General features: G+C 51.8%; 1 protein-coding gene across 3 annotated transcripts; it reads left to right on the top strand.

The window, feature by feature from the left end:
• Nucleotides 1-1142: 1142 nt before the first annotated feature.
• Nucleotides 1143-26595, top strand: STK40 (serine/threonine kinase 40). 3 transcript variants are annotated; one of them, XM_054223769.1, is made up of 12 exons: nt 1143-1257; nt 8548-8660; nt 10679-10798; nt 11808-11893; nt 12368-12511; nt 13494-13721; nt 14545-14597; nt 17600-17715; nt 21852-21996; nt 22366-22485; nt 23451-23535; nt 24331-26595. In XM_054223769.1, exons 3-12 carry the CDS (start codon nt 10687-10689, stop codon nt 24547-24549), a joined length of 1308 nt encoding a protein of 435 aa, XP_054079744.1. In that variant the 5' UTR covers nt 1143-1257; nt 8548-8660; nt 10679-10686; the 3' UTR covers nt 24550-26595. The 3 variants fall into 3 exon arrangements, with proteins under 3 accessions (XP_054079744.1, XP_054079743.1, XP_054079745.1); XM_054223770.1 differs by having other exon boundaries at nt 1193-1257; nt 8347-8660; XM_054223768.1 differs by lacking the exon at nt 8548-8660 and having other exon boundaries at nt 1151-1257.
• Nucleotides 26596-26931: the final 336 nt, after the last annotated feature.

Genomic DNA, 26931 nt, shown 5'->3' with positions numbered 1-26931 from the left:
CGTCCTGCAGCTTTGCCTTCCCCTGCTCACAGATCTGGAGTCCTGCTGCTGCCAGCATCACTGCCCACAGGAGCCGGAGACGCTGGTCCTGCACTGGGAGGGGGCTGGTGGTCTGTTCTCTTGGCTTCCTGCTGGGCTGAAAGCGTTTAATGGGAAGAGGGTGAGACGAACGTCTGTCCCGAGTGGAGCGGGGCTGAGCTTGGAGGGGAAGGGGCAGCACTGTCTGCCTGGAGAAGTGCAAAGGTGCTTCTCCTGAGACACGGGGAACGCTGCTGCTGCTGCCGGCTCCTCCGCGTCCCCACTCCACCGTCACCCATCCCCAAAGCTCTGCGGCGCTTCCTCGGCCTGCTGCGCCTCTGCCGTGAGCACCGCGCAGCCAACAGCTGACTTCATCTGCTTCCCACAGGGCTCCCTTTGTCACCTGGTGCCATGGGCCTCCTGAGGCGGAGCTGGGCGCCTCTCCCCTAGTGGGCCCCGCTCTGGGCCCAGGCCCTGCGCTGGGGTGGTGGCAGCACCGGGCACTGCTTCGCTGTGACTCAGGGAGACGGGAGGGTGTTTAAGAGCTCGGGTGTAAGAAACTGCTCTGAATGGGGGCCACGCGTCCTCCATGGGCCGGGGACAGCGCCAGCCGCAGGAAAGCCAGGAAGGCGGCTGGGCTTTAGTGGGGAGGCCAGGGACCTCCTGCCAGGGGCCAGCCTCCTGCTCCGGAGCCGACCCCGGGCCCGGGTGCTGCAGGCCCCGCGGTGCGGACTGGCCCTGCGCTGGGCTGGGCTGGGCTGGGCCCCGGCGGCCCGTGGTGCCGGGCCTCTGTGGGCGGGGCCCGCCGTGAAAGCACCCGCCTCTCCGCCAATCAACGGCGCGTTCGAATCTCCCGCGTGCCTCACAACCCCCCCGTCCGGAGCGGCAGCCAATCGGCGGAGGGAGTCATCCCGCCCCAGCCAATCAGCCTTCGCTTCTTGCCATCACTCTGTCTCCGCGCCTCGACCAATGAAACTCTGCCGCAAAGATCCCCTTCCAGCCTCCGGGCTCTCCGCCAATAGCAGCCGGCGCTGGCTCAGCCGGCCAATCAGCGCCGCCCCTTCCCCGTCGCCATCTCTGCGGCGGCGCAGGGGGAGGCGGGATGGTGGCGCCGGGGGGGCGGTGGCGCGTGCGTCACTTCCGCTGTCAGGTGGCCGCCGCCGCGGAGCGGAGCGGAGGCCGCGGCCGGGCGTGGGGCTGCGGGAGGCGCCGGCCGCCGCGCCGGCCCCGGGGCCATGGGTGAGCGGGGATCGGCGGGGGCGAGCCGGGGCCCGGGGCGGGTCCCGGTACTGCTGTGCGAGGGGGTGGGCGGCCCGGGCAGCGCAGCCGAGAGTCGCCGCCGACAACCCCGGCCGTGCGAAACCGGGCCAGTCGCTGCGTGGAGCCGTTTCGTTTGTGCTCATTCTGCGCCGGTCCCCGGCAGAGGCTTCGCCGCGTGGTGCCGGGTGCCCGGCCGCTCTGCGGGGCCTTCGGGGCAGCGCCCTCCCGGCTCGCGGGGCCGTGGCCGGGCCGCGCCGGTGGAGTCCGCCCGCTGCCGGCAGCTCGGGAGGGGCCCTGGGGAAGCCGGGCCGCGCCGGTCCCCACGCGTGTGCCGTGGCCTCGACCCGCCGTGAGGATCTCCGGGCCTCTCTGGGGAGCCTCCCCCGGGGCGGCCCGGCCGGGCCGTGCGCTGCCGGTGCCGCGGAGGCTCCCCGGAGGAGGGTGGGATTTGATCTGGTGGGGAATTAAAAATGTCACCGAGTAAAATCCCTTTGTCCCTTTCTGCCCTGTCAGAGCTGGGGGTTCGGGCCCCGCTGACGGCAGAGCTGGTTTCGTAGCGCGGTGGCAGGTTCAGGGCTCCCCGGGCGAGCACAGGGGTCCTGTGGGGGCTGATCTCGCTTTCGGCCTGGGCAGGAATGTCCCAGTGTGGGAGGCTGGGACCTCTGCTCCGAGGAGGAGTCTCGTGTGCCTCGGCAGTGAGTCGCTGGAGGTTGTGCCTCTCCGTGAGAATGAGTAAGACCATAAAGCATTATAGCTGGCTCCGGCTACGGAAACCTGCCCCGTCCTCCCTGTGTGCGCTCACCTGAGGAGAGCAGGAGGCACGCTCTGGGGTTGCCTCCATCGCAACCCCTTTCTGTTACCCCTTGGCTGTGGCCTTTGGGAGCTTCGCTGTCACGATAGGTGGGAGCGTTAAGGGTCTCCCGCTGCTGTCGGAGGCAGCCCGTGGCAGCTCTGCCCCGCTGCTCCTTGCCCTGACACGGGGTTTGGGCCTTGTCTTGTCCCTGGCCAGCTGCTCCTGCCATGGCTGCAGACATGCTGTACTGGTGTTGATGGTCAGTTCTCTGCTAGTTTAGAGTCTTAATGTGTAGGCTTAGCGTATGCTGCTGTGTAGGTGAGCTGGGCGTCCTGGCTGTAATCCTGTGTCTGGAGGGAGGTGGAACAGCCAGAGCAGAGGCCAGTGCACGGTGACAGCCTCCCAAGTTGGGTGCAGGGGGAGGGTGGTTGTGTTTGCGGGGTGCCTGCAGCCCAGGTGGGTGTTCCTTGAGGGACAGGGAAAGGCTTACCTGTGGCAAATGGCCCTGGGCCGGTAGTGGTTGGGATGCAGGACATCTTTCCCTGATGCTGGAGTGTTTTTGCTACATCCTTTTATTGTTTCTCTGTGGAATCCTTGCTGATGGTTTGGTCACATAATCACATTATTTAAAAGGACCCTCGTGTTCACCTGCTTTTTATCCTCAGGATATTACGGAATCATCTGAAACCATGCAGAGGGAAGCCTTGTAGGCGCTTGGCTGCTGTTTGATTAAGGACAACCCTATTGATTTTGCCTGGACTGCCCACTGTGCTTAGCCAAAACAAGGGATGTGTGATCTGTCTGCAGGGACTCGGCCGCGCTCGGGACTTGTACGGTGTGCTCATACCTGTGAGCTCTTGCTAGACCGGAGGAGGTACCATACCCCTTGTAGTTTTCTATGTGAAACAGTCTATTTTTGTTAGTCAGATGCACATTTGTGGATTTACAGTGTCTATCAGTGTGCTTTCATGCTACGAACGATAGCAACATTAGCGTGGCAGTGTATATTGATAACTTAAGTGTATTTCTCTCTATCTGTTTAGGCTAGATGAGTAGACTATCGTGAAAAACAGCAGCCACACCTCACTGTAACGAAAGTGTCAGCACGTGCGTGAGTCATGCGATAACCTTTGTGCGGATGTGGAAAGTCCTGTTGCAGTGGATTTAGGGAATATTAAGTGTACATAGTAACATAAGCTATAAAGGAAAAATAAAATCTCATAATATAATACGGATCTCACCTGATGGTGATTTTAAAGGTAGTGTCTGCCTGACTTCACAGGAGCAGCCCAAAGTCAGGACCTCGTGCTCTGTGCTGGGAGAGCGATGCAGCCTCGACTGCTGCCATTGGATTTCCCGGCTCTTTTCCTGTGCTGTCCCCCTGCCGTGAGGATGTTGGGCCAGCGCGGGGACTTTTCCTGGTGGATGTGGGCTGTGCTTCAGCGTGAAAGGGTTAAGCTGAAGCTGGTGTTTATGTAACCAAACAGGGAACTCCCAGAGATGAGTCCTTGGCTATCTCATGCGTTGATGCATCAGAAGGGTTTAAAGAAAGCCCAGCTTGTTGCTTGCTTGCACTGTAATTATGTTGCTGGAATCCTGTGCTTCAGAGTTTCCCTGCCTTCCTCGGGGGGCCAGGAAGGAATTTGCTTTCCCTGGTGTGGCCTGTGGAAGCCTTTTTTGTCCCTGGGAAGTTGGAGACTGGCCACAGGTAGATGTGGGGATATAGGCAAGGTGTACTGGGGTCCCTTTGAGCACTGCGGCCTCTCAAGTGCCGGCTGTGCCATGCCTACATGCCCGGGATGAAACTAATCGGCACGTTGGGCTGAGGAAGGAGATGTTCTAGTGGGTTGGTTCAGCAGGGGCTGCTGGCAAGTTCGTAGCTTACCAGGTGCCTTTGGATGGCATAGGGGTGCCCCAGCCCCTTGTGCTGTGCCGGCACCTTCAGATTCTTCCTTCTACTTTGGTCAGAGACTCTCTGGGTCTGGTTTTGCACTAACTTCTTGCTTAGGGAAGGAGCTTGAATGAGTCTCCGCACGTTTCCAAGAAATCTCTGAGTCAGGGCTCCTCTGTTTCTGGAGAAGGCTTCCCTTCCCGGAAGGGCTCGTGCAGCGGTACATGGGTTGTGCTGGTGCCTCTGAGTCATCTGATGGGCTGCTTTTTTTTTTTTTTTTATTATTACTTCTCTTACAGAACAGTTAAACTTCCAAAGCCTTTGGTAAAGTTAATGTTCCTGTACAGTGAATCTACCACAGTGCTTTGCGGAGGGGGGAGCCCACCCCAGCTGTCCCTCCTTCTTGCACGCCTCCTTTGCTTGGAATCTGCCTGGCAAACATTCCCTGTAATCCCCCAGCCAGTGACTCCTCCACAGACCTGCCTGATCCCGACTCTGCCTGTTCTCAGGGAAGCTTTTCCAATGGGAATCGAGCCTCTCTCCCTGGGAGCGCTGATGACTCGGGTCTGAGCTGTCTCCAGCCAGGTTTGCCCTGGGAAAGTGTGTGGCAACGCTCTGGGATTGCTCCTTCTCGCAGCGATACCGACCTGCTTGTTCCCATGCTGGGATGCCAGACCATACTCGAAGTTTTACTCATTTGATGTTAGCATTCATGTAGGTTTTTAGGTCATGTCCAACATAGCTTCTCCTGAGCTGGAACTTGCCGTGAGCCAGGCTTAAATGTGAACTTCGATTGGTCTTCACTGATAAATACTGCCCAGTGTGTTATTTCGGTGGTAAAAGGTGCAGCCTGATACTGTGCATTTGAATCCATTCTTTCAGCTTAATTTTTGCAAAAGCTGGGGCCTGCACTGGCTGAGAGGAGAGTGGACAGGGAGAACAGGACAAAACCTGTTGGTCTCCAGCTTCATCCCAAAAGCTGCAGCGTTTGGCTCCCAGAAGAGAAAGCCGGGCAGAAACGCTGCCGCGTTGGGTGTCAGGTCGTCTTCTGCCTGGGGAAGGAGATGGAGAGTTCATGGGTGCAGAGCAGTATTGTGCTTCCCTAGGCGGTAGAGCGCCCGGTGCCGCCTCTCCGCCACGGAGGTTTTGAGCCCGGTGAGGAAGCCTGCGGGGAGCGGTGATTCACGTGTCGGCAGCCCTGCCTGCGACTCCTGCGCAGCCCTGTCGTGTTTCCACCTGCAGCGTTTCCAGGTCAGCAGCAACGGGCGGGTTTGGGTGCCGCGTACTGGCGGTGGGGCGAGCGGGAGCAGCCACAGCTTGGCTCCGTCGGCCGCCTGGGAGCTGCCCCGGCAGCACCTGGGCTCCTGGGGCAGGATTCCGTTAATGGTGTGAGGTCCTTGCTGAAGGAGCTTGTCCTCAGTAGCCCTGAACTTCCAGCAGACACTGGTGGGCTCCATCATCTGCTGCTGGTTCCCAGCTGCCAGCTCATCCCACTGCCTTACTTTTCAAGATCAGCTCGCGTGTAGCAGTGGGGTAGGATGCCTTTGAGGTTGCCAGTCATCACACTAGAAAGTGTAAATACCGGCTAACTCGCTTTGCCCCCTTGTTGCAAGATAAAACAACAGAAAGCATCATGCGGAGGTTGTATCAGCTGCTCCGGTGTCTTGACTAGTTTCTGTGCTGCTGAGTAATCCTGTTAACGCCCCAGAGGTGCTTTTTTTTTCCTGCTCCAGCTATTAGCCGTGGCTGCTGGACTGCAGGACCTGCCTGTTCCTTGATCTGAGATGAAAAGGGCAGTTTCCTCCTCTCTTGTTTTCCTTTGTTGTTATGCTGGGCACTGGAACACCATGCAGTAATTCAGGAATTAGACAATTTCCTTAAGCTATGTAATTAAAAGATGTTACATCTAGGTCTCCAAAATTATTTGATTAAGTATTCTATTAAAGTCATAGCTAGCACAGTAAGAAGCTTTAGACACTTCTCCAGTAAGATGTTTGATATATTGGATGCACCACATTAAAATTAAGTAATGAATTTTTGTGCTAGACTTGTAACTTCATTGTCTGTGTGAGAGAGACCATTTGTGTCACAGATGGTGGGATGGGGCGTGGGGGTGGCTTGATTCAGATTGTACAGTTCGGTTTTTGGGGGAGGGGGTGGTAAACCCACCGCGTCAGTACCCGGCAGTCCTCTCCTTAGGATGGAGTGGTTTAAAGGATAAATGGTTTTGTTCTGATTCTTTGCAGAAATGTTGGATGCACTCACTTGAGAGTGATCCTGCCGATGTTAAAGACTTTTTTTTTTTTTTTTTTTTTTTTTAGTCTTAAGAATTGGAAAGTCCCGGCTGTCTGTGGGGCTGCCTGTAGCCAGAGGCGTTGCTGCAGGGGCTGGGAGATGCTCTTCACCTTTACAGTGCTCACCACCTCTCATGGAAATGTTCTAAATTCTCACCTTTGGGCTGTTTTAACTCTCAGCTGTGCTGCAGTGTACCCAGTTCGTGTGTGGGGCTCCACTTGCTGCTCGTTTGCCCTCTGCTCATTGTGTGCGAGGAGGAAATCCTTGTGCGATGCAGTAATCCCCTCTGGCGCGCTCGGAGCAATCCTGTCCTGGGAAGGCTCGGCTGCCCCAGTGGCAATGGCTGCCACAGAGAAGAAACTCGTTTGCTGTTGGACTGCGTTAGGTGGAGGAGCAGTGACACTGCCGGCACCCCTCCAGCTGCGCTGTGCGGGGCGAGCAGGGCTCCTGCGGCCAGTGCAGGGTAGGGGGAGCCGGAGCTGGGGGTCTGGGATGCTCCGGGGCCCACGGGCGCATGGCAGATCAGCTCACTGCTCGTGGGACGGGACCCCCATCTCGCAACGGGCCCCGCTCTGGGTCTGAGCAGTAAGGGCCACTGTGGCCTCGTGTTTCTGCTTACAGCTGCGGAGTCATTTTAAGTGGTCCAGTTTATCATGGCTTTTGTCTAAAACTTACTTAAAAGCTTGTTCTTCCAGGATGTAGTTGGTGTCTGAGCAATGCCAGCGAGTACTTGTAGCAGTGAAGCCCCTTGAAGTCAGAGCTTTGTATCAGCCCAGCTTGAGCCAAGGTCAAATGAATTTGCAGGTAGAAAATGCCCGCTGGCTCGGCAGGGAGGGGGAGCCTCCTGCACTGCTGTTCTTGTTTTAAGGTTGTCCTTGAACCCTGTTTCAAAATACTCTTCTTAGCCCTATGCCTCGAGGATGGCCACTTGTTCTGCAGGAGGCTTGCACAAGGAACTCTGTGCCCTTTTGACCAATTTCCTTGCTCTAATTGAGGTTACACAATGTGCAGAAAAGGGAACAAACTTCCTGCTTTTTCACAGCGGCTGGCCCCAATTTTCTTCCCTTTGCTCTGGGACCTTCCTTCTGTACGACCGTCCTTCATTCCAGTCTCAGAGGAACCCGAAGTGCTCAGGTGTGAACCCTCTGGGTGCTGCTGCAGGCCCCTGTGGCTTTTGGTGGGCTCTGCTACCCTGGCGATGCAGCCGGAGCAGCAGGATCCGAGCAGGGAGACGGGGTAGGCAGTGCCGTGAGTGGCGCAGGATTGTCCTTAAGAGTCGAGTTCCCATTTATATTGGTGCATTTCTCACTTGTTCTTACAAGCGTTCTGCGACGAAGCTGTGATATTTAAGTCGGTGGATGTCCTTTAAGCAGCGGTCGGGCTGGGGCACCTCCGCTCGCTCTCAGCGCCGAGACGACTCATAGCGAAAGTGCTGGCTGGCGAGCGGGCTGCCTGCGCCGCCGGCACGGGGCTGCCTACAGCCTGAACATTGTTCATCAAAGTATAAATAGCTGCGGTACTTTAATTCGGAAACATCTTTAGCAGGCTTTGCAGACCTCCCCCCAGGACCGGGCGATAATACCTTGTTGTGTTTTGTGTGGTGTTGGGAGTTTGGCTCCTGCATCCCAAACGTCCCTTGGGCAATTTTAAATTGATCTAACTGGATGCTGGTAAAGTAAACCAGCTTGGATTAAGAAAGGTGTAACACGTGTAATATCTGAGGGGTAAGCTTTAAGCATTTGGTAGAGGTGGTATAGATTCAATTCTACAGTGTCTAGATTTAAATCCTAAATTTCTCTTTTTAAATGGGACCAGGTGAACTATTAAGCAGTACTGAATTTGAATTGAATTAATTCTATTATTTTTTTAAGTGGCTGAATATAAAAAAGACCTGCTTCCAGTGGTGAAGATTCTGTTGTGACACTATTGCTCACTTGGGCGTATTTCAGATACTGTTGAAAACAGGCAAGCTAGCACCGTGTGGGGGAGGTTAAAATGGAGAAGGTGTTTGTTTCTGCTCTGAAGGTCTGTCTCGTGTCACAGAATGCCTTTTGAGATCGTTGACGTTTGTATTTGTCTTGCTGCGCAGGGCCATGCGTCTGTGACTCTCTGGGGACTGAACTTCAGGAGCCCTTTTACTCTCTCACGTGATGTCAGGAGCTTCAGGCCTTTTCTAAGCCAAAATAAACACAGATGTTTCAAGCTGCAGAAGTTTCGGTGCATACCACGTTATCGTAATCAAGAATAATCCAGAACCACAGCATCAAGTGTATCTCATTTCGCATTACAGACTCCTCGACCTTTCGACCATCCAGCCTTCTCCAAGGTGATGACTCCTGTCTCCTGAGACGTTGGAAAACCTAGTTTGGAAGAAGAGTAAAGATACAGTTGATGCTGAACTACGTGAGTCCTCAGATTATTTTGTTTACGATAACGCCGTTTGCACCAGTGATTCCTATCCAGCTCGGATTGCACAACGGTCATTATCTCAGAGTTTCTGTGCAGTGGGGTTTCTCCAGTGGAAATCTTACTCATACATTTCCAGCAGGGATGATGATGTTGCAAGGAGTGGGGAATTTTATAAGGCGCAATCAATATTAGGTCAGGGATGCGGAATGAACAGAACCAGGAGCATGTGGGACTCGGGACTTGCTCTGCTCAGCTGGCTGGGCTGCTGACGCCGTGCGCCGGAGAGCTGGGCGGCTGGTGGAAGTGCAGGGAGCGCAGGGATGCGAAGTCTGCTGTAAGACTTCCCCCCCTTATCTCTCCTGCTATCTCCCGTCTTGGTGACAGGTACTGCGAGATGAATTAATGCAATGAGAGCACGCTTGTGTCTACAGAAAGGGTGGGACTGCCAGAGGGTAAACTTCATTCAAAGCGTGGTGATTTATCAGAGTCTTACGCGGTGAAACACTGGGACTTTTTTAAAACAAATAAGTACAGCCCCAAAATATTTTCCGGTTCTGCTGTAGTAACCTCTTAGGGAAGACTACCCGGGCTGGGTTTTGACTTGCTCAAGGGAGAAAATGGATCTGTGCTTAGTTCCAACTCCCCCCCAACCCGCTTAAAAAAAATAAAAATTTTTGAAATGTTAAAGCATGAGCATTTAATGTCTAGGTATCTGTGAAAGTCTTTGAAGCTCTTTTCCAAGAGCTAAAGGTGAATAGGAGGTGTATTGGGGGCAAACCATCAGTCTGCTGGGGCTGATTTGCGCTGGCAGCGAGCGTGCAGCGCGGGAAGGCTGCCCGGGCAGCGGTCGCAAGAGGTTCTTTTCCTGCTCAACTGAAACAAGACTTTCCTTTGGGAAAGGAGTGTTTTAGTCACAGAGGCTTGAACTTATTTGTCCCTTTAGGTATTGGTTCTGCAATACCTAAAGCTCTTTGGATTTCCAAGCAGCAGAAAATGCATGTTAGAAATCGCATTTTCTGCAATACCTGAATAAGCAGGAGTTAGTGAAACTTTTAGTTCTTTGTGCTGAATTGTAGTGGTGTGCGGACCTTGAATAAATACTTGGATGCAAAGCATGAGACTCTCATTTAATAGATTGACTTGTGCTTTGCATGGAGTGGTGGTGCAAAAGAGCACACGTACTGGCAACACAGTGTTTCCTTCACTGGAATATCCATTAACGGCAGGTAATCGCGTGTTAATTCTAAACAAAGCATCGTGGAGATTCGAGTGAAAGTTTCATATGTTGGACTCAAATTTCAGCTGCGTTGGATGTAGATAGATGGAGATGTAATAAAAAGGTTAGAGCCTAAAGAGGTACAAAGAGAGAGGGAGGACTTACCTTAAGCCAAAAAAATACATTTTTTAAAAATCATTGTTAAATTAACAGAATCTCACAATAACTAGCATGTGTTAGTTTTCTATGCACTTGCTGGAAAAGGTGAAAGGTATTGTTTGTTTTCATGGTCAGTTAGTTTTGTGCGTTCTTGGCTGTTTGTGGGACAGACTGGAGCCTCCCGAGTTCCCCGGTGAGCTGGCGGCGGTGCCTGGTACAAAGTCCTCCGGGAAGGAACCCCCAGAAGCCCATGGGCTGAATCAGAAGTAGACACAGAGACAAAAAGCGTGTCTTAGGCATTTTCTTTCAGAGTTTTTTGGAATACGTTAATTTGCAAACTTGTTTTTGCTGTAAAACAAGCTTTAATTATTTTGACTTGTTCCCACCATGTCTCTCAGACAACTGTTCTAGGAAATGTTGCTTTGAATAATACGGCTGATTTATACCTTCAAAAATGCATTAAGCCTCCAACCCACAACTGGTCTATCAGCAATGAGCCAGAGCTTTTTTTTGTAGAAACGCGAGTAGGCAGAGACGCAAGCGCATCAGTAGGTGAAAGCCTCCCAGTATGAAACAAGGAATAGTATAAGAAATTAACTCAGTTGCTCATCAAATGCCATCTTCTTTCTCTTTCAAGAGCCAAGGATGAAGCGGCGAGCGTCAGACAGAGGAGCTGGGGAAACATCCACTAAGGCAAAAGCTCTTTGTACAGGGATTTCTGGAAATAATGCCAAGAGAGCGGGCCCTTTTATACTAGGTAAGCAGAGGGGGTTTTCTTCTTCAGTTTTCAAGGTAGCTGCTGACTGCAAAACTGAAAATAAAAGGCGCTTTGAAATGAGACAAAGCAGATGTGTAATTTAGCGTCTTACCTCAGAGTGCAGTTCACTTGCTGTAGCCCTTGGAGCTTCTGCAGCTAGTCAAGCTGAGGAGATCTGTAATACTAATACAGCAAGGCAGGCTTGGCATTTAAGATAAATATGAGCCCTTGCTTTTTTTTTTCTTTTTTTTTTTTAACCCACATCCTTAGACTTTGTTAAAGAGCAACTTCATTCAGGGGGCTTTTTGGTTAGGTCTCTGGGGAGATGTTCAACCCTGCTTGCATGATATATGCTGCCAAATCGGCATGTGGGCAATTTAATAATGCTGCAGTGGTCGTTATAAGCGGTAGGTGCCAAGGCAAGACCACTCTGCTACCTTTTGAGACTTGCTGGAATAGTTGTTAGTTCAGAAGTAGTTATATAAACCATCAAAAAACCATGATGGACTTCCCAGTGAAAACCAACAGGTAGTCGGTTGGAAGCTGATTGATTGAAGCTGGGGGCTGGGGACTGTAGGTTAAGCTGAAACTTGGACTGATCTGCCAACCTGAGCAGTCCTGCAGAGGTGGCGGCTGGCTGCGGAGGTGTGGCAACAGCAGTTGCCATGGGTGTTGCTAGTAAATGTAAAAGCCTTATGGTTCAGGCATGCAGAAATTTGAATTTCTCAAAACAGCTGTGCCATGTGTGGGCTTTAGTTAAATGTTTCTCCAGTGAACAAATGAAACATTGTCTGAAAACGTTTCAGAGTTCAGTGCCTCTTTTTTTTTCTTTTTTTTTTTTTATTCTGAAGGTTGTAATTTGTGGAAACACATTAGGTCTCCTGGAAAAAAAAAAAAGGAACTTAGTTTAAACTAATGTAAACTGCGTGACACTTGCTTACTGATGTAACCCTGAATTAGTCATTGCTGCTTAAAGGAAAACAAGTCTGTTTTTGCTTTGTGCTGTTAGGTCCACGTTTAGGTAACTCCCCTGTGCCAAGTATTGTTCAGTGTTTGGCAAGAAAGGATGGGACAGATGACTTCTATCAGCTAAAGGTAAGCAAACTGCAGGGCTTCCAGATCTTCAGAGCTCTTTAACTTGAGCTCTTGCGACAGAAGCGCTTACAGTAGCGTGTGCTGTTGGCAGCACCAGGGCGCTGTCGGAACTTCCCCTCGGCAGGGCAGTTCTGCCAGGCACAGGTCTGCTGTCGAGATCAGCCCTGAGACGAGGCCTCTGTGCGCTGCTCTCCTGGAGCCCTCTGCTCCCCTGTGCCTGGGATTGGGGGGGCTCCAGTGGGGAAAAGTCACCTGGGATATTTGCGGAAAGCCACCTGAGCTGCATTCCTGTGTTAATCAAGCTCCTGCTGTGCCTTCTGCACAGATGTTGGTTCAGACAGGTTTGTGGCAAGTATGCAAACATCAGAATAATTACATCAGCTGTTAAACACATGTGAATACCTAAAATGTGAGAGGATTGGGGGTGTTTGGGTTTTTCTGGGAGCTGTAAAGGTCTTTTCCCTCTTCCTGAAGATTCTCACCTTAGAAGAAAGGGGTGATAAAGGAATAGAAACCCAGGAGGAACGACAGGGCAAGATGCTGCTGCACACAGAGTATTCTCTCCTTTCCCTGCTCCACAACCAGGAGGGAGTGGTCCATCATCACGGGCTCTTTCAGGTACAGCTGGTCACCATCCGGCTTGGGGGAACGCCAGGAATGGCTATTGGCTTGAGCTGCTCTTTAATGTACGGTTCGTGCTGACCCCGTTCTTGTGTGTAAGGAATCACCAGCACATGGCTGAGATTAACCGCTGCTGCTTCAAACAAGCAAGTTTGCGGCGGGGGCTTTTGAGGGTTAAGTGGGATGTAACGGGGTTTGGGATTTGGCAAATGTGAGAACGTTCAAAGATGGAACAGGTGCTCAGTAGCATCCCCATCAAGTGGAAAAATAGCTGCTTCACCGGCAAATTAATTGTGCCATGGAGCACCCTTTAGAACTGAATTTGTGCTTTCCAGTCCCTGTACTGTTTTGTGATGACTCGTAAGAGGGGACGAATTGCCGAGAAACTGTTTGTGCTGGTCAGTGTCTTGTGTGAGTGAATGGCGCTGCTGTTATCACCTTCAGAGCTGTTCATGGATGTGACGGGCTGGCAGGAATTCCTGGTTGGATGTTGGTATTGCCTTGGTGGTTAAACTTTGTCAACAGATTTTTTTCCTTTGAGGACATCTGTACTATATCTTAAATAAGCTAAATATGTAACTCAGCTGTATCCTGCTTAATGTTACGGAAGAACTGCTAATTGTATCTTAAGGTTTCTGTTCTTCTCGTTACTAATGTGTTTGGATCCCTAGGATTCACAGAGTCTGTACCCCTGTAGAGTTGTTCTAGGTTTTATCTAAAGGTGTCTATGTGTAAATAAAGAATATCAGTGTGACTTACACATACAGCCAAACAGCATAGATTTTTCTCTGGCTTCTTTAATTAGAGATCAGGTATTTTCTTTTTGAAATCCCAGCTTGGGGCAGCGATCAAGCACTGCGACTGCATTTGCTTATTTTGAGATCACCGTGTAGTTATTTGTTCTCTAGTGCTCTGTACGTGAGTCCATATGCCTAGATCACTTCCCTAAACTATTGCTCATTTGTTTGCCTCCCTGTAGGACCGAGCTTGTGAAATTATAGAAGATCTAGAAGCCAACAGAATGGTCAGAAAAATGAAGAAGCGCATTTGTCTTGTGTTAGACTGTCTCTGTGCTCATGATTTCAGTGACAAAACAGCAGATCTGATCAATCTGCAGCATTATGTCATTAAAGAGAAGAGACTCAGTGAGCGGGAGACAGTAGTGATATTTTATGATGTGGTACGAGTGGTAGAAGCATTACATAAGGTAAGATCTTTGTTATCCCTTTCGGTGCTGGAAGGCTTAGTTTTCCCACGTTAGCATAATGATGTTCTAAGGCTTCCTTGCGCAGGCGGTGGCACGGTTACAGAGCATGGGTGTTTCAGCTGTTTCCCTCTGCGTAAGACCTCAAGCCGTAAAAGAGCCTTCCCTTCCCTTCCCCTCAAGTTTCTTGATGATAACGTAGCATTTATTGGCTGTGGAGAGGGCCCAGCTGGACTAAATGCAGATGAGGTGAACTACAGTGTTAGGAACCTCAGAAAGGGGTGGTGGCAGTGGAGAGCAGAGGCTAATCGAATGCAGGAAACACTTCAAGCTATTTCCCTTTGAAGCAAAATAAATCAGTATCTAAGAATTGATTTCTGGGATCAGAACCTCAAGCTACAAGTTTGAGAGCCATGAAATAGAAATTACTGTCATAAAAATATGCCAATGTTTGATTCTTACCCCGTGGCAAGGGACACTCGTCCTTCCTTACCCGAGCAACGAAGTGTCTGTCTTTTGAGGAAATGCTCATCATATGGGTCTTGCTGAGCCTGGACGCTTAAGTTTCAGGCTTCTTAGTTTCAGTCAAGACAGTCTGTGTGTTCGAAGTAGGAAACTTGCTTGTTCTGTCCTTCTGACCAGAATCGAAAATGAAGTGCACAAAGTACCCAGGGTGCCGCATGACTCGAAACCTGTATCTAGGTTATTTCTGAGAATGAAGATGACGCGATTTCAGAAGATACCTAGTGCATTTGTCCGAGTGTCAAATTTATGCTTCTATAACAAATACGCTTTTGCTCACGTTGTATTATTATATATTTTACAGAAAAATATTGTGCACAGAGACTTGAAACTAGGAAACATGGTGCTAAACAAAAGGTAAGTCCGCTGGAGAGCTGCTGTTCTGGCAGTTGTCTTACGGTTTTTCTCTGAAGCAGATTTCTGTTAGAAACAGCAGACGGCAACGCTTGTTGAGAGTGCTGTCATGTGAGAAGGGCGAGGGAAATGGAAGCAGGCTGCGCAAAAATACAAAATCCAGTTCAAAGTTATATGAGTTAATCTCCAAAAATGAATTGAGCCCAACCTAGATAGTTTCCTCTGCCACCAACCTTAGCGACCCAATGCCAGCACTTCTTTTTGGATTCTGACTTCTGAAAGCTAAATTTTATAGTAATTCAGAAACCTGCAAGAGGCATGCTTATATATATATATTAAAAAAAAAAGAGTTAAAAAATTAAAATAAAGAGGTTCTGTTCACATAACTCGCTTTCCATCGTGCTAAAGGAATTCCCAACACTGCAGCCTGTACTATAATTGCAGCAGTGTTAAATCTTTGACTGTTACACTGCTGTGTTTTTGCTAGCAGTAAAATATTTACTTACCTAAACAAAAGTTCTTCTGTCTGGTCTGTATCTGTGCTTGAAATAGCTCCCTTGTTCCCGTTAGCTGGTTTGAAGCCAGCCGCAGCTTATAACGCGCTGATGTCCTGCCTGTGGAGGATGCTGGGCAGAGGCAGGAGGGACCAGAGTGACCGGCGTCACTGGGGCAGGAGTTCAGCGCAGTGAGAGGCAGCTGGTGGCACCTGCACTTGGCTTGGTGGCTCCTTGGAGGTTTTTTTAGTTGTCTTGGGTTATGTCCTTACTTGGATGGCAAGCGAGTTCCCGTTCAGATGTTCTGCTGTGTCCTTCAGTATTATATTACTGGCTAAATATTTTGCGCTAACTTTAAGAATGAGAGGAATTCATTGTCTCTTCGCACTGTCTGTTTTTCTGTGGAATTAATAAAAAACCGGAAGGCTTTAGGCTGCAGGCTTCCAGAGTCTGTACAAAGCATGCAGGTTCACTGTGGTCACAGCTTGTGTCTCCCCCCCTCCCTAACACTGTTTGAAAGCAAACAGATTTTTACCTGCTGAGGCTGAACTTGGTCCCCCCAGCACACAGCAGCTGCTGGTTTTCAGGGCCACCTGTAAATTTTTTTTTAAGTCATTTCTATAGAGCTGCTTTAAGATTAATCTCCTATCTTCTGCTTGCTGCTTTGACTCTCCTTGCTAGGAAGAGGCAGACAAAGGTTGCTGCTTTAAGGATGCACCCGGCGCTTCCCTTCTTTTCTGGGCAAAGTGTGCACTGGAGCATCCCACTGATGGAGCTGCACACAGGGGCCCCCACTAGCAGGCAGGGAGGGAGGTATTTGAAGCTTTGTGAACGCACTTGCCAAAGTAATTCTTTGTATTGCATGCTATGTTTTGGCTTTTTACTAGCAAGCCCATCAGCTTTGGTGAGGAAAAACTGTAGCCTCTACAGCAGTGAGTCATGTGGAAGGGTGGGTGAGGTGTAAGAATAGATCACCATGGAGAGGACCAGTCACTGGGGCTAAGCAGAAACGTTTGCTCTGTTCCAGCCCTGCTCACAAAAGAGCCAGGTCTTTTCTGGTGGCCGGGGAGTGAAGGTGGCCGCTTATCACTGCGGTGTCCTATCCAGGCCTCGTACACCCTGGGCTAACGAAGATCACTCTGACATTGTCCCCTGCGAGATGGGGACGTTAAAGCCTTGCAGGTTTTCCAATTAGCCAGCGCAGTAGTTGGATGATTACAGATTAGATCAAATTTCAGTGACTAAATAAAACCAAGCAACGCTGAACGTTTCAGTGTCCTTTAGAACACTCAGTCTTTTAAATCTTTAACAAATCCTGCAAATTGTTATTCAGCCAGGGAAGTCTCTTGACAGTTGAAGCTAACACTTTTTAAACACAAGTCTGTCTGTCTTAATAATCAACTCTCCATTGCCAACCCACACTTGGTTTTATTTCACTTGTCTCTTAGATTTGCTGGAAATATTTCTTGGTTATTTTGACTGACTTAATTCATGCTCTCAGGCTCTAGTTGTGCAATACTTCAATACTTTTCAAGGATATAGAAATCTTCTAGACAATGTTTTTCTGCTCAGTTCTTCAAGTTGTACGTTAGAATCCAAAGTACCTGAGTGACATGAAAGATTTAACGTGGTAGTAATTTTGTAATAAGCTTACTTTCCCTGGAAAAATTAACTAATTGGAGCTGGCAATACCACAGGGAAGTAGGGGTATCTTAACAGAGAAGTCACGTGTACCTGCAGTTCTCCCCTGTTCTGAAGTACTGAAATGTAAGAGGTTTTTTGGGTGTTGATGAGATTGTTCTGTGTCCTTGCACGTGAAGAACAGTCCTGCAGATCAGGTAAAACTGCCACAGGGCTCCTGCTGTGGGACTGTTGGGTAACACCAAAGCAGGTGAACTGAATCTGATGGAAGGTCCCGTAACTCATCTGCTAGTGGCGCTCGAGCAAATGGTGCACAGGGCGCAGTCATGGGGCAGCCCTTCCGTAGGGTGTTTTCCCTCAGCTTCCAGAAGATGTTGTGCGGAGGAGATGCTTTCACAGACGGTAGCTGGGAAGTGTAGGGGAGAATCAGCTGTTAAAATAAACTTTCGCTTTCTTAACACTCATGCCCTATGCTGGTCAGCAGGCACGGAAGTGCGGATGCTGGTGCTGCTGATGCCTGCAGGGTGCGGATGCTCCTAGGGTGGCTGGCCAGAAGGCGGCTGTGTGGCTACAAGGTGCTTACAGCCACGTTTACACGTGCCACTCAGGTTGTCAGTAGACATTGTCCATAGCTGTAAAATAGATCCTCTTACTCCCCCTGTAAGAGTCCTGCAAGCCATGCTGGCAGGCCTGGCATCCCTCCCTGTCGGGATGGAGTTGATCTTGCAGCTCCGCTTGTCTTTTCCCAGCACTTCAGGCTTCCCGAAGAACCCCACAGACGCACACCTCTGTTTTGGCATTAACTTCCTCGGTGCTGTTTGGCTCGTGCAGGACAGCCCGTGTTCACTGATGTCTTCTGATTCTCCCCAGGACTCATCGAATAACCATAACAAACTTCTGTCTTGGAAAGCACCTCGTGAGTGAAGATGACCTGCTGAAAGACCAGCGAGGGAGCCCTGCCTACATCAGCCCGGACGTGCTTAGTGGTAGGCGAATCCCCTTCGGTCCTCAGTGGGAGTTCACAGCCCCCACACTTACCGCTTGTTTCATTTATTTGTGGCTCTTGACAATAAATGGAAACCACCTAGTTCTGTTCCCAAATGTAACTTGCCTTCTGTGAGAGCCTCTTAATTAGGGTTGGGTTATGAGACTTAGTCTGTGTTTTCCAGCTGGGAAAGTATGGAGGGAAGGAGCAACTGTAACTTTTTTCTTAAGGCTAGTCTGAACTTCAAAGCTAATTAAAAGCTCCCTGCCTGTTACTAAGTAAGTCCGACTGCAGACAAGACGTTCTGTTTCCAACATCTGAGTCTTGTTCCTTAAGCTGCAGGTAAATCCCTAGGCCTAAGCGGCAATGGGTCCAAACCCCACCATAATGTCAGTTTGTTCCAGGCTGTGCACTAACAGGAGCAGTTGCTGCAGCTGCTGCTCCCTTCCAGAGGGGAACTACTGACCCTCTGGGCGGCTTCTGGGCCAACTGAGAGGAGTTACTTAAACATAAAGGAATGATCGCAGCAGGCCAGACCAGCAGTCTGTCCGGGCTGTATCTTGTCTCCCGCAGTCTGGCCTGTGCCTTGTCTCCAGCTGAGGACTTAAGCAGAAGCCTGGCGAAGAACAGCTTTCCCTAACGTCCTCCTACCTTTTAACTGTTTCCAGGGCATGGGACTTTCCGAAGCAGATGTACTTTTTGTCTGTCTAGTTGCTTGAGGAGGTTTCTCTTGGATGAACTCTGTGCTAGCTCTTGTGAGCTGAGCAGGCAGTGATTGTCCTGTTTGTCAGGGCAGTGACCAAGGCATCATTTTGGGGTTGTTCTTGTGGGGTTTTTCGCTCTCATCCAGGTGAGCTTGACTAAAGTGTTGGAAGATGTACTTACAGTTGGGACTGTGCATCTGAAGCATCTTTCTCTAAGTCTGTATAGACTCCAGTTACCATGCATTAGCTCATGTTGTGGAGCACTCCTTGTGAGCACAGATAAAAATCCCTTTGGATGGGGCTGAACTGCATGTGCAGCCCATGATCATCCCTAAAGACTGAGGGATTTGGGTCTCTTCAGTCTGGAAAAAAGACGGCTGAGGGGGGATCTTATCAACACTTCTAAATACTGAAAGGGGGGGTGTCAGGAGGATGGGGCCAGGCTCTTCTCAGTGGTGCCCGGGGACAGGACAAGGGGTAACGGGCACAAACTGGAACATGGGAAGTTCCACCTCAACACGAGGAGGAACTTCTTTGCTGTGAGGGTGGCAGAGCCCTGGCACAGGCTGCCCAGAGAGGTGGGGGAGTCTCCGTCTCTGGAGACATCCCAACCCCGCCTGGAGGCGTTCCTGTGCCACCTGCTCTGGGTGACCCTGCTCTGGCAGGGGGTTGGAGGGGATGATCTCCAGAGGTTCCTTCCAACCCTATGATTCTATGATTCTAATGCATCCCACCTGCCAAGGGTTATCCATCCGCAGGGCTGAGCTAGCACTTGGATGATGGGAAACTGCCTAAAACTGACAGCAGGTCATCGGTGCCAGCTTTTCTGGACCAACTGGCAGTGTGTCGGGCAGCACCACTCCCTGGTGTGCATATAGCCAGCGCCAAGGCCAGAACCCTTACCAGGCTGTCACACTGGTTTGTGTGAGGATAACATCTAGAATACTGAAAACACCTCTGCTGAAGATTTGACTTATTCATTCATGGTATCCTGAGCTGTTGTATTTCAGAAGTGCCCTAGGAGGGAACTAATCGTGATATTTCCAGACCCAGTGGACTCCCCTCAGTGAGTTTGTTGTCAGGTTTACAGGCGGCAGCAATAAATGTAGCTGAGCTCTTCCGCTGTGATCTGCCAGGCAGGTTTAAGGCTGCTTCCAGGAAGGGAGCAGAGGCAGGCGGGGAGGTGCGACGTGTGTTTTTTGCAGGCCTTTCCTGTTCTGCAGGATATCCTGAGGCCCCTGTAACCAGATGGATGATATGAGCCAACTGCTCTACAGGAGCTTGGAGCAGTTGCAGCTCGAGTGGCCGGTGTCTGGTAAAGGCTGCACGGAGCTGCTCCTGCCTCCCTGGCTGGAGTGCCATTCTGTCCTCGACACCCTGTCACCCTCCCTGCCAGCACAGCTCAGCTCCAGCCACCCATGTTTCTTCTGATGGCTCTCGTGGTGGATTGACCAGCCAGTCTGTAGGCCACATGCCACAAGGCACGGAACAGGCTCTTTGCTGCCTTCTCTGGTGGCTGAGGGTGTTCAAGACCCTGCAAGGAGAAGCCTTAGTTGCAGGACTGCATCATGCTGTAGCACCACCTGGGCTGACCTTGGGGTGCAATCGCACCGTGCTCCAGCTCTGATGTCTCTGTGAATAGCCCGTCCCCACGGGGAGTCCGTGCAGCTCCATCCCGTGCTCTCGAAAATGCTGTTCCCAAATGGTTCAGTCTGCAGTTCCCCTCCACGCATCGAGGGAAAAGTTACTTGAGGACATTCCAGGCTTCACCACCACCTTCAGACTCTGAGCTTCCCTCTGTCTGTATCGCTAATGCTCCTGTGCGAGAGGAAGCTAAAGCGCCTCAAGAATTAATCATTGTTTTAGGTCTCCAGGAGAAGCTGTCTTCTGCTAAGAGACGGCTTGCGTTTTATGGCTGCTGAAATGTCACCGCAGGAAAAGCTGGAGGAGGAGGGAGAGGTGCCTTTTTTTGAGCATATAAAGCAAAGAATAATTAGTACAAATAACAAATGCTGCAGCAGTGACTCACTGTGTGAGTCAGAGGAAGTCATTCCCTCAGTCCTATGCTGTGGTACCGCACTGGAGTTTAATTTTTTGACCCTCATGCATGCTGCTGTTGGCTGATTTATTGTGCGATTGAAGGGGCTTTAAAGCAGCCCTGGGATTGAGTGGATCCCAGGGCGTGCTGGGGCTGCAGCAGCTTTCAGGAATGTCTTTGTGCCAGGGAGGCACCTTCCTGCGCCCTCCGGGGCTTCACAGCAGGCTCCAGTGGCTGTGTGCTGGATCTGTCCCAGAGGCAGAGTCCGATCTCGATGGGCTCCATCTGAGCCGGGTGCGGAGCGTCTCAGTCTGTGCTTCCACGCAAATACCCCACCTGGAGTACTGTGTCCAGCTCTGGAGTGCTCAGCACAAGAAGGACGTGGAGCTGTTGTAGCGGGTCCAGAGGAGGCCACGAAGATGATCCGAGGGCTGGAGCCCCTCTGCTGTGGGGACAGGCTGAGAGAGCTGGGGGGGTTCAGCCTGGAGAAGAGAAGGCTCTGGGGAGACCTTCCAACCCCTTCCAGTCCCTAAAGGGGCTCCAGGAAAGCTGGGGAGGGGCTGTTTGCAAGGGCCTGTAGCAACAGGACGAGGGGCAATGGTTTAAACTAGAGCAGGGCAGGTTCAGATCAGACATGAGGAAGAAGTTCTGTACACTGAGGGTGGTGAGACACTGGCCCAGGTTGCCCAGAGAGGGGGTGGAGGCCCCATCCCTGGAGACATTCAAGGCCAGGCTGGATGAGGCTCTGAGCAACCTGATCTAGTTACAGATGTCCCTGCTGACTGCAGGGGGTTGGACGAGGTGGCCTTTAGGAAGGATGGTCCCTTCCAACCCAACACATTTTATGGTTTTCTATGAAATCCCCACTGCAGCTGGGGTGGTGAGGCTGGGGCTAGTCTTGGGCCGCTCCTCACCCGTGGGGCACTTACTCTTCTCAGGATTTCTTTCCTGCCTCCCTGTGCCTCGCACTCACTGGCCCTTAAGTTCTCTTCTCCTTTGGCCTGAACTCACAGCAAGGTGCGTCTGGGGAGCCTGCGGGGCTCGGGCTGCCGGCGGCGGCAGCCTGCAGGGATGGGAAGGGGAGCGAGGTGTGAAGGCAGCACAGTACGCAGTGGCTCTGATTACTTGATGCTCTTGAATCTCATCGGGGCCATTCTGCTCTGCAGGGAGAGGGAAGACACCTGTATGGAGATGAACAGTGTGCTTGCTGGCAAAGGATGCACCTTTGAAAGAGGTCCTTAGTGTCTTGCGATAGGAATTCTTGAGCGGTTTTGATTAATACTTAGGAAAAAGAATCACAGCAGAGGTTGCTTCATTGCCTTTAGTGCTGGTGGTGAGCTGCAGAGGTGAGTGGTGTCGTAAAGCCTCTTGCTTTTGTCTCCTTGCTCCCTGCAGGACGGCCATACCGTGGAAAACCCAGTGACATGTGGGCGTTGGGCGTGGTGCTCTTCACCATGCTCTATGGCCAGTTCCCCTTCTACGACAGCATACCTCAGGAGCTTTTCCGCAAAATCAAGGCTGCCGAGTACACCATCCCTGAGTGAGTACAGCCTGTCCCGGGGAGGCCCTTCTCTTAGTGCCTGTGTGGGCGGTGCTCTGGGCCTTACTGGGACAGCCGGAGCTGGAGGGGCTTCAATCAAAGCCCCTGAGGGTTGCAGCAGTAATGAGAACAAAGACTGTATGCGGTAGCCACCAAGGAAGCAGTAGCGGAGCTGGGACATCTTGTACAAAGGTGAGAAAGGTCCCATGCTGCAGGGACAGGGAATGAACCTCCTGGGTAATTCTGGGGTCTCTTGGTCAGAGCGATGGTGGCTCCTGCAGTCCCTGACCCGTGTTCCCAGCACGTCCATCCTGCTGCTGCCCCTGCCCGCCTCGTGCACTCGCGCTCACCGCGCGTTCTCTCTCCCAGGGATGGACGGGTCTCAGAAAACACTGTGTGCTTGATCCGAAAACTGCTGGTCTTGGATCCGCAGCAGCGTCTGACGGCTTCTGAAGTGCTGGATTCTCTCAGCTCCATCATAGCATCATGGTATGTGCAAGAGGAGAGAGACAGGAACATGGCTCCTCTGGCCGCAGGCTGTGTTATTACAGCTGCAGCCAGGAGAGACTGCTGCCAAACAGGACACCAGAGGAGGATCTGTGAGGGCTGCAAAAAAGTCTTTAAATCCTGTGTCTCAACCATTGTTGTCTGCTGGTGGTACAGCCAGAGTGGCCTCTACAAATGCTTGTCATTGGCCGGGGCTGGAGCCGGTACAGCAGTAACGTTACAAAACAGTGCTGGGGTACAGGAGGGCCTTTGCTGCTGTGCCCCCCTCCTGCTCCCCAGATTTGATTTTTAAAGGAAGTCTAATGGTCAGGAATATCTTACACGTACAAACAGATACAGCCAAACGCAGGCATTTCCTGCAAGCTTGTAATCAGCACTGCATTATCCTTTACGTAAAAGCAGCAGGAGATCTCTAGAAGGGAAGAGCAGGAGAGGCCATTACAGTGGGAACACTACACGTGCAGGGTGGGGATGCCTTTCCAGGGTAACTCTGACTCCAGGACTGGTATGAACCAACCGGGATGAGATTCCAGTAGCGCACTCCGGCAGATACGGATCCTGGCAGTGTTTGCTCAGTCCAGCCCTCTCTCGTCAGCCCCGTGACCTTCTGTCTGTGCGGCACAGCACGCCTGGGCAAAGTTCTTGTGCTGCCTGTTGAGTCAGCAGTGAAGTCTGTGATTTTTGGAGCTGTGGCTGTTTTCTCTCCTACCTATGCAAGAGTTAGAGTTCCACATCCTGTTTTAAAAAAAAAAAAAAAAAAAAAAAAAAAAAAAAAAGGCAGCTCTGGCAGGGAAACTGAATTTGGAATAGCATCCTTTAGTAGCAGTAGCCGGTGTGGCGTCCAGACAGTGCTGTGCCACAGGCTGGTTGCCCTGGCCAGGCTGTTGGGTGAGGGTGGGCGAGCTGGGGCTGTGCTTCAGGTCCCTGACGCCGTGCTCTCCCCCCAGGCAGTCTATGTCCTCGCTGAGTGGCCCTTTGCAAGTGGTGCCAGACATCGATGACCAAGTGGCTAACCCTGAAAACCCCCAGGAGGTAGGTTTGCCTACGTTCCTTTCCACGGAACTGTTTTTCCATGCCCCTGTGCCAAGTCTGTGTGTAATGGGAAGAGATGGCAGCCCCTTGTGGCCCCCGGGCTGGTGAGGGGAGGGCGGCGGGGGCCTAGCTGTGTCTGCCGCTTTACGAGGTGGCCATGTCCATCGCAGTCCTGTGCAGCGGAAGGAAAGGCTCATGCTGCTGGGACCGGGAGTCACATCCAGCTGGCCATGCTGCCTGGAAGTGAGCTCGCTGGCCCTGGAGCTGGCCGAGGGGCAGGTCGCTGCTCTCTGAGCAAGCGCGCTCCCTTGCACACAGCTGAGAGCTCGCACGCGCTGGGAGAGCTGGGAAGAGGTTGCGGTGTTGGCTCAGGCTCCCTGGTGAGTTCTGCAATGGGAGCAAACATCCTGTTTTCTTGCCAGCGTATTTTATGTTGGAAGTGGTGGCCCGTGACCTCACTGCCTGGGGACAGCCTTGTAGGAGCTTTTGGCTGCGATGCCGCAGTCGGTGTTGCCATCAGGAATCCCTCCACTGGGCTTGGGGGGATGCGAGAACTGGGGTCAGACAGCTGCAGCCCCTGAATGTCTGGCAGGGTTGGGATGAGCTGCATCAGGACAGAGCCCCTGAGGTCTCCAGACCTCTGTTTCGCTAGTGCCACCAGGGTCCTGCCTGTACGTCTGGCAGCAGGTCCAGTTCTTGTGACTCCAGTTATCCCGTGGTAGCTCAGGACCATTGGAGGGGAGTTGTGGGACCATTGTGTGTTGCCGTGGCTCTGACGGGGTGGTTCTCTCGCAGGTGAAGGTGACAGAGGAGTGCTCACAGTACGAGTTCGAGAACTACATGAGGCAGCAGCTGCTCTTGGCTGAGGAGAAGAACACCTTGCATGAGGCCAAGAGCTTCCTACAGAAGCGGCAGTTTGGGAACATCCCCCCCGTGCGACGCCTGGGCCACGACGCCCAGCCCATGAACCCTTTGGACGCAGCCATCCTGGCCCAGAGGTACCTTCGGAAGTAGCTTCCCACACGTCTGAGAGCACAAGCACCATCCTGCAGTCTGCCTTTCACATCGCCTACTACAGCTCAACAGCAATACCGGTGTCCCGTGATGGAGAATAATGTAGCAATTCTTCTGAGCTCTGTTCAGGGACACACACACACACTCGCTCTGGAGGGAGAAGACTTTTGAAAAAGCTAGTTTTGGAAGCAGCAACCTCTTGGCATCTTCTGGAATCTGTTTTTTAAATCGAAGCCTCGATGACTAATCTGCTTTTAATCATGACTGTAATCTACCTCTCTTGTCTTTTTAACCATGCTGTTCTCTGGATCGAGCAAAGCCTGTGGGAAAGGAGAAGACTACCAAGGGTGAAGCTGGTTTGCTGGCACAGGAGTCGCGGCTGTGCAGTATGGAGAGCCGGCTGATTGCGTTCGCTCCATATGGTTTGAATAAGCTTAGATTTATCAGGGTTTCTCGAAAGGAAGCATTTCTTGAAACCTCCCACTTCCCTTCGTCTGCATCAAATCTTTCCTGTCCTTAACGGGCCACCTGGTTTGGCTGTGGTGTCTGACCCTTGGTGGCCATGTGTGGGCTGCAGCGTGCCAAGGCCCTTGTGAGCTGGCACAGGCAGCCGCCCGGTTGCCCGGTGTGAGCGGGGGCTGCCCCCAGAGCCCGGCCACCGCTGCGGGCGCGAGTCCTTCTTGCAGGCGGTCGCTGCAAAGATCGGATCTTATCCGCAGTTCAAAGGTTTTGCAGGACTTGGCCCGGTGTGGCCTCTGACCTCTTTCCCACCTTTCACTGATTCTTTTAGTTTCATAAGGATATATGATTTAATCTTATTTTTCAGTAGCTTATCTAAGGTGCAGTTAAAATTGCATTAATTCTGATTTAGCATTTTCACACTTCAGTTGTGGTACAGATATAATACATGAGTTATAATGTGAAAAAGCTTCCCAAAATAATCTGCCTAGAATTAGGAAGGGGCTGGCTGAAGTCTTTACTGTATTTGTTCCCGTGCTTATCTTGCCATCCCAGCCTTGCCCTGCAAACCCGGGGCTGCCCCTGCTGTCCCCGCGTGGCGCTCAGGCGGGAGAAGGATGTCCCGGTTTGTCACCTAATGCCACTGGAAGAGCGTCTGCCTGTGCTGAGAACAGGAACGATTGTTTCTGAGCCTCATTTTGTGAACTGGATGCCTGTCTTGCCAGATGAACTGTTCTCACACAGAGGTCCCAGGGCTCGCAGGGCCCTGGCCGGGGCTTCCCCTGCTCCCGGCTGCTCCCAGCCCTGCGCCAGCTCCGGCATCGCCCTCTCCTGCCACCCTCGAGCTGGGCACAAGGAAACGCGTGAGTAGGGATGGGAGAAGCTGCTGTGGCCTCGGCTGTGGGGGCTGGCCCTGTTTTTTGGGGTCAGCTCTACCGCCCCGGGCGTGCGGGCAGGGAGCGAGTAGCAGATCTATTTGTAGCGTGTTGCCTTCTCTTGCCCCGGGCTGGGGCGGTGGACTGCGTCTGGCCTGGGCCAACCTCCAGGTGTCTCTGTTGGGGACGTAGGGATTGACCTGAAACTCCTTGGCAGCGTCGGGCATTATGTCCTGCCTGCGAAGTCGCCGAAGCTGCTCGGCAGCGGGCAGGCAGGGAATTGTGAACACTAATACAGACTAGAACGGTTGCACCAACCCCGGCCAGCTGAGCCAGTAGCCTCGAGTCTTAGCCTTATTTATTTTAAAGATGGTAGGTCTGTCCTGGCCCACCCCGCTGTGTGCCCATTGCCCCCTGTGCCACCAGCAGCAGAGCAGGGACCCCCAGCCCCTGAGCACCCCTGGGCCACGGACACCCCCACCCTGGGGCCCTGCTCTCTCCATCTGCTTTTCTCCTGTCTTGCTCCCACCTCTTTATTTTATTTTTTTTTCCCAAAGTTAAAGCAATATTCTGGGGACCCTGCAAGGCTGTATCATACCCAGTATTCCTGTGCACCGGTCATCGCCAGTAAATCACACTTGTATTAAAGCAAACTGGAAGAGGGGGTGGTGCTGGGAGGGCAGGAGCAGCTGGGGGGCGTGCGGGTAGAGGGGGCCGCGCGGCGGGAAGGAGCCTGTTGTAAGAAAAAAGAAAAGAAGAAAAAAAAAAAAAAAAAAAAAAAGAGGAAAAAAATTTGTATAAAGACATTATTTTTGTACTACATCGAAACTACTCCTGCATGTCGGCAATAAAACTTCATACCAAGAACCTGGCACACAGCGACGCCATGGGGACTGGGGTGGGAGGAGAGCAGGGACTGGGGGGAGAGGGGACCGGGGGGCTGCGGGGGCTGTTGTGCTCAGAGAGACATGCGGGAGGGACCCTGGGCCCTTGGGGACAACCGTGGGATGCAGGGCTCTGTGTCCCAGATGTCTAGTCCTGACACGTC

Source organism: Rissa tridactyla, chromosome 18 (assembly GCF_028500815.1).
Source record: "Rissa tridactyla isolate bRisTri1 chromosome 18, bRisTri1.patW.cur.20221130, whole genome shotgun sequence".
NCBI lineage: Eukaryota > Metazoa > Chordata > Aves > Charadriiformes > Laridae > Rissa > Rissa tridactyla.
The sequence above is the reverse complement of the archived record's forward strand: the minus strand, read 5'-3'. Positions and strand labels throughout refer to the sequence as shown.

Coding starts and splice junctions, on each gene's coding strand:
- STK40 (XM_054223768.1), top strand. Junction 13,722..14,544: donor TGGTAGAAGCATTACATAAG/GTAAGATCTTTG, acceptor TATATTTTACAG/AAAAATATTGTGCACAGAGA. Junction 17,716..21,851: donor CAGCCCGGACGTGCTTAGTG/GTAGGCGAATCC, acceptor TGCTCCCTGCAG/GACGGCCATACCGTGGAAAA.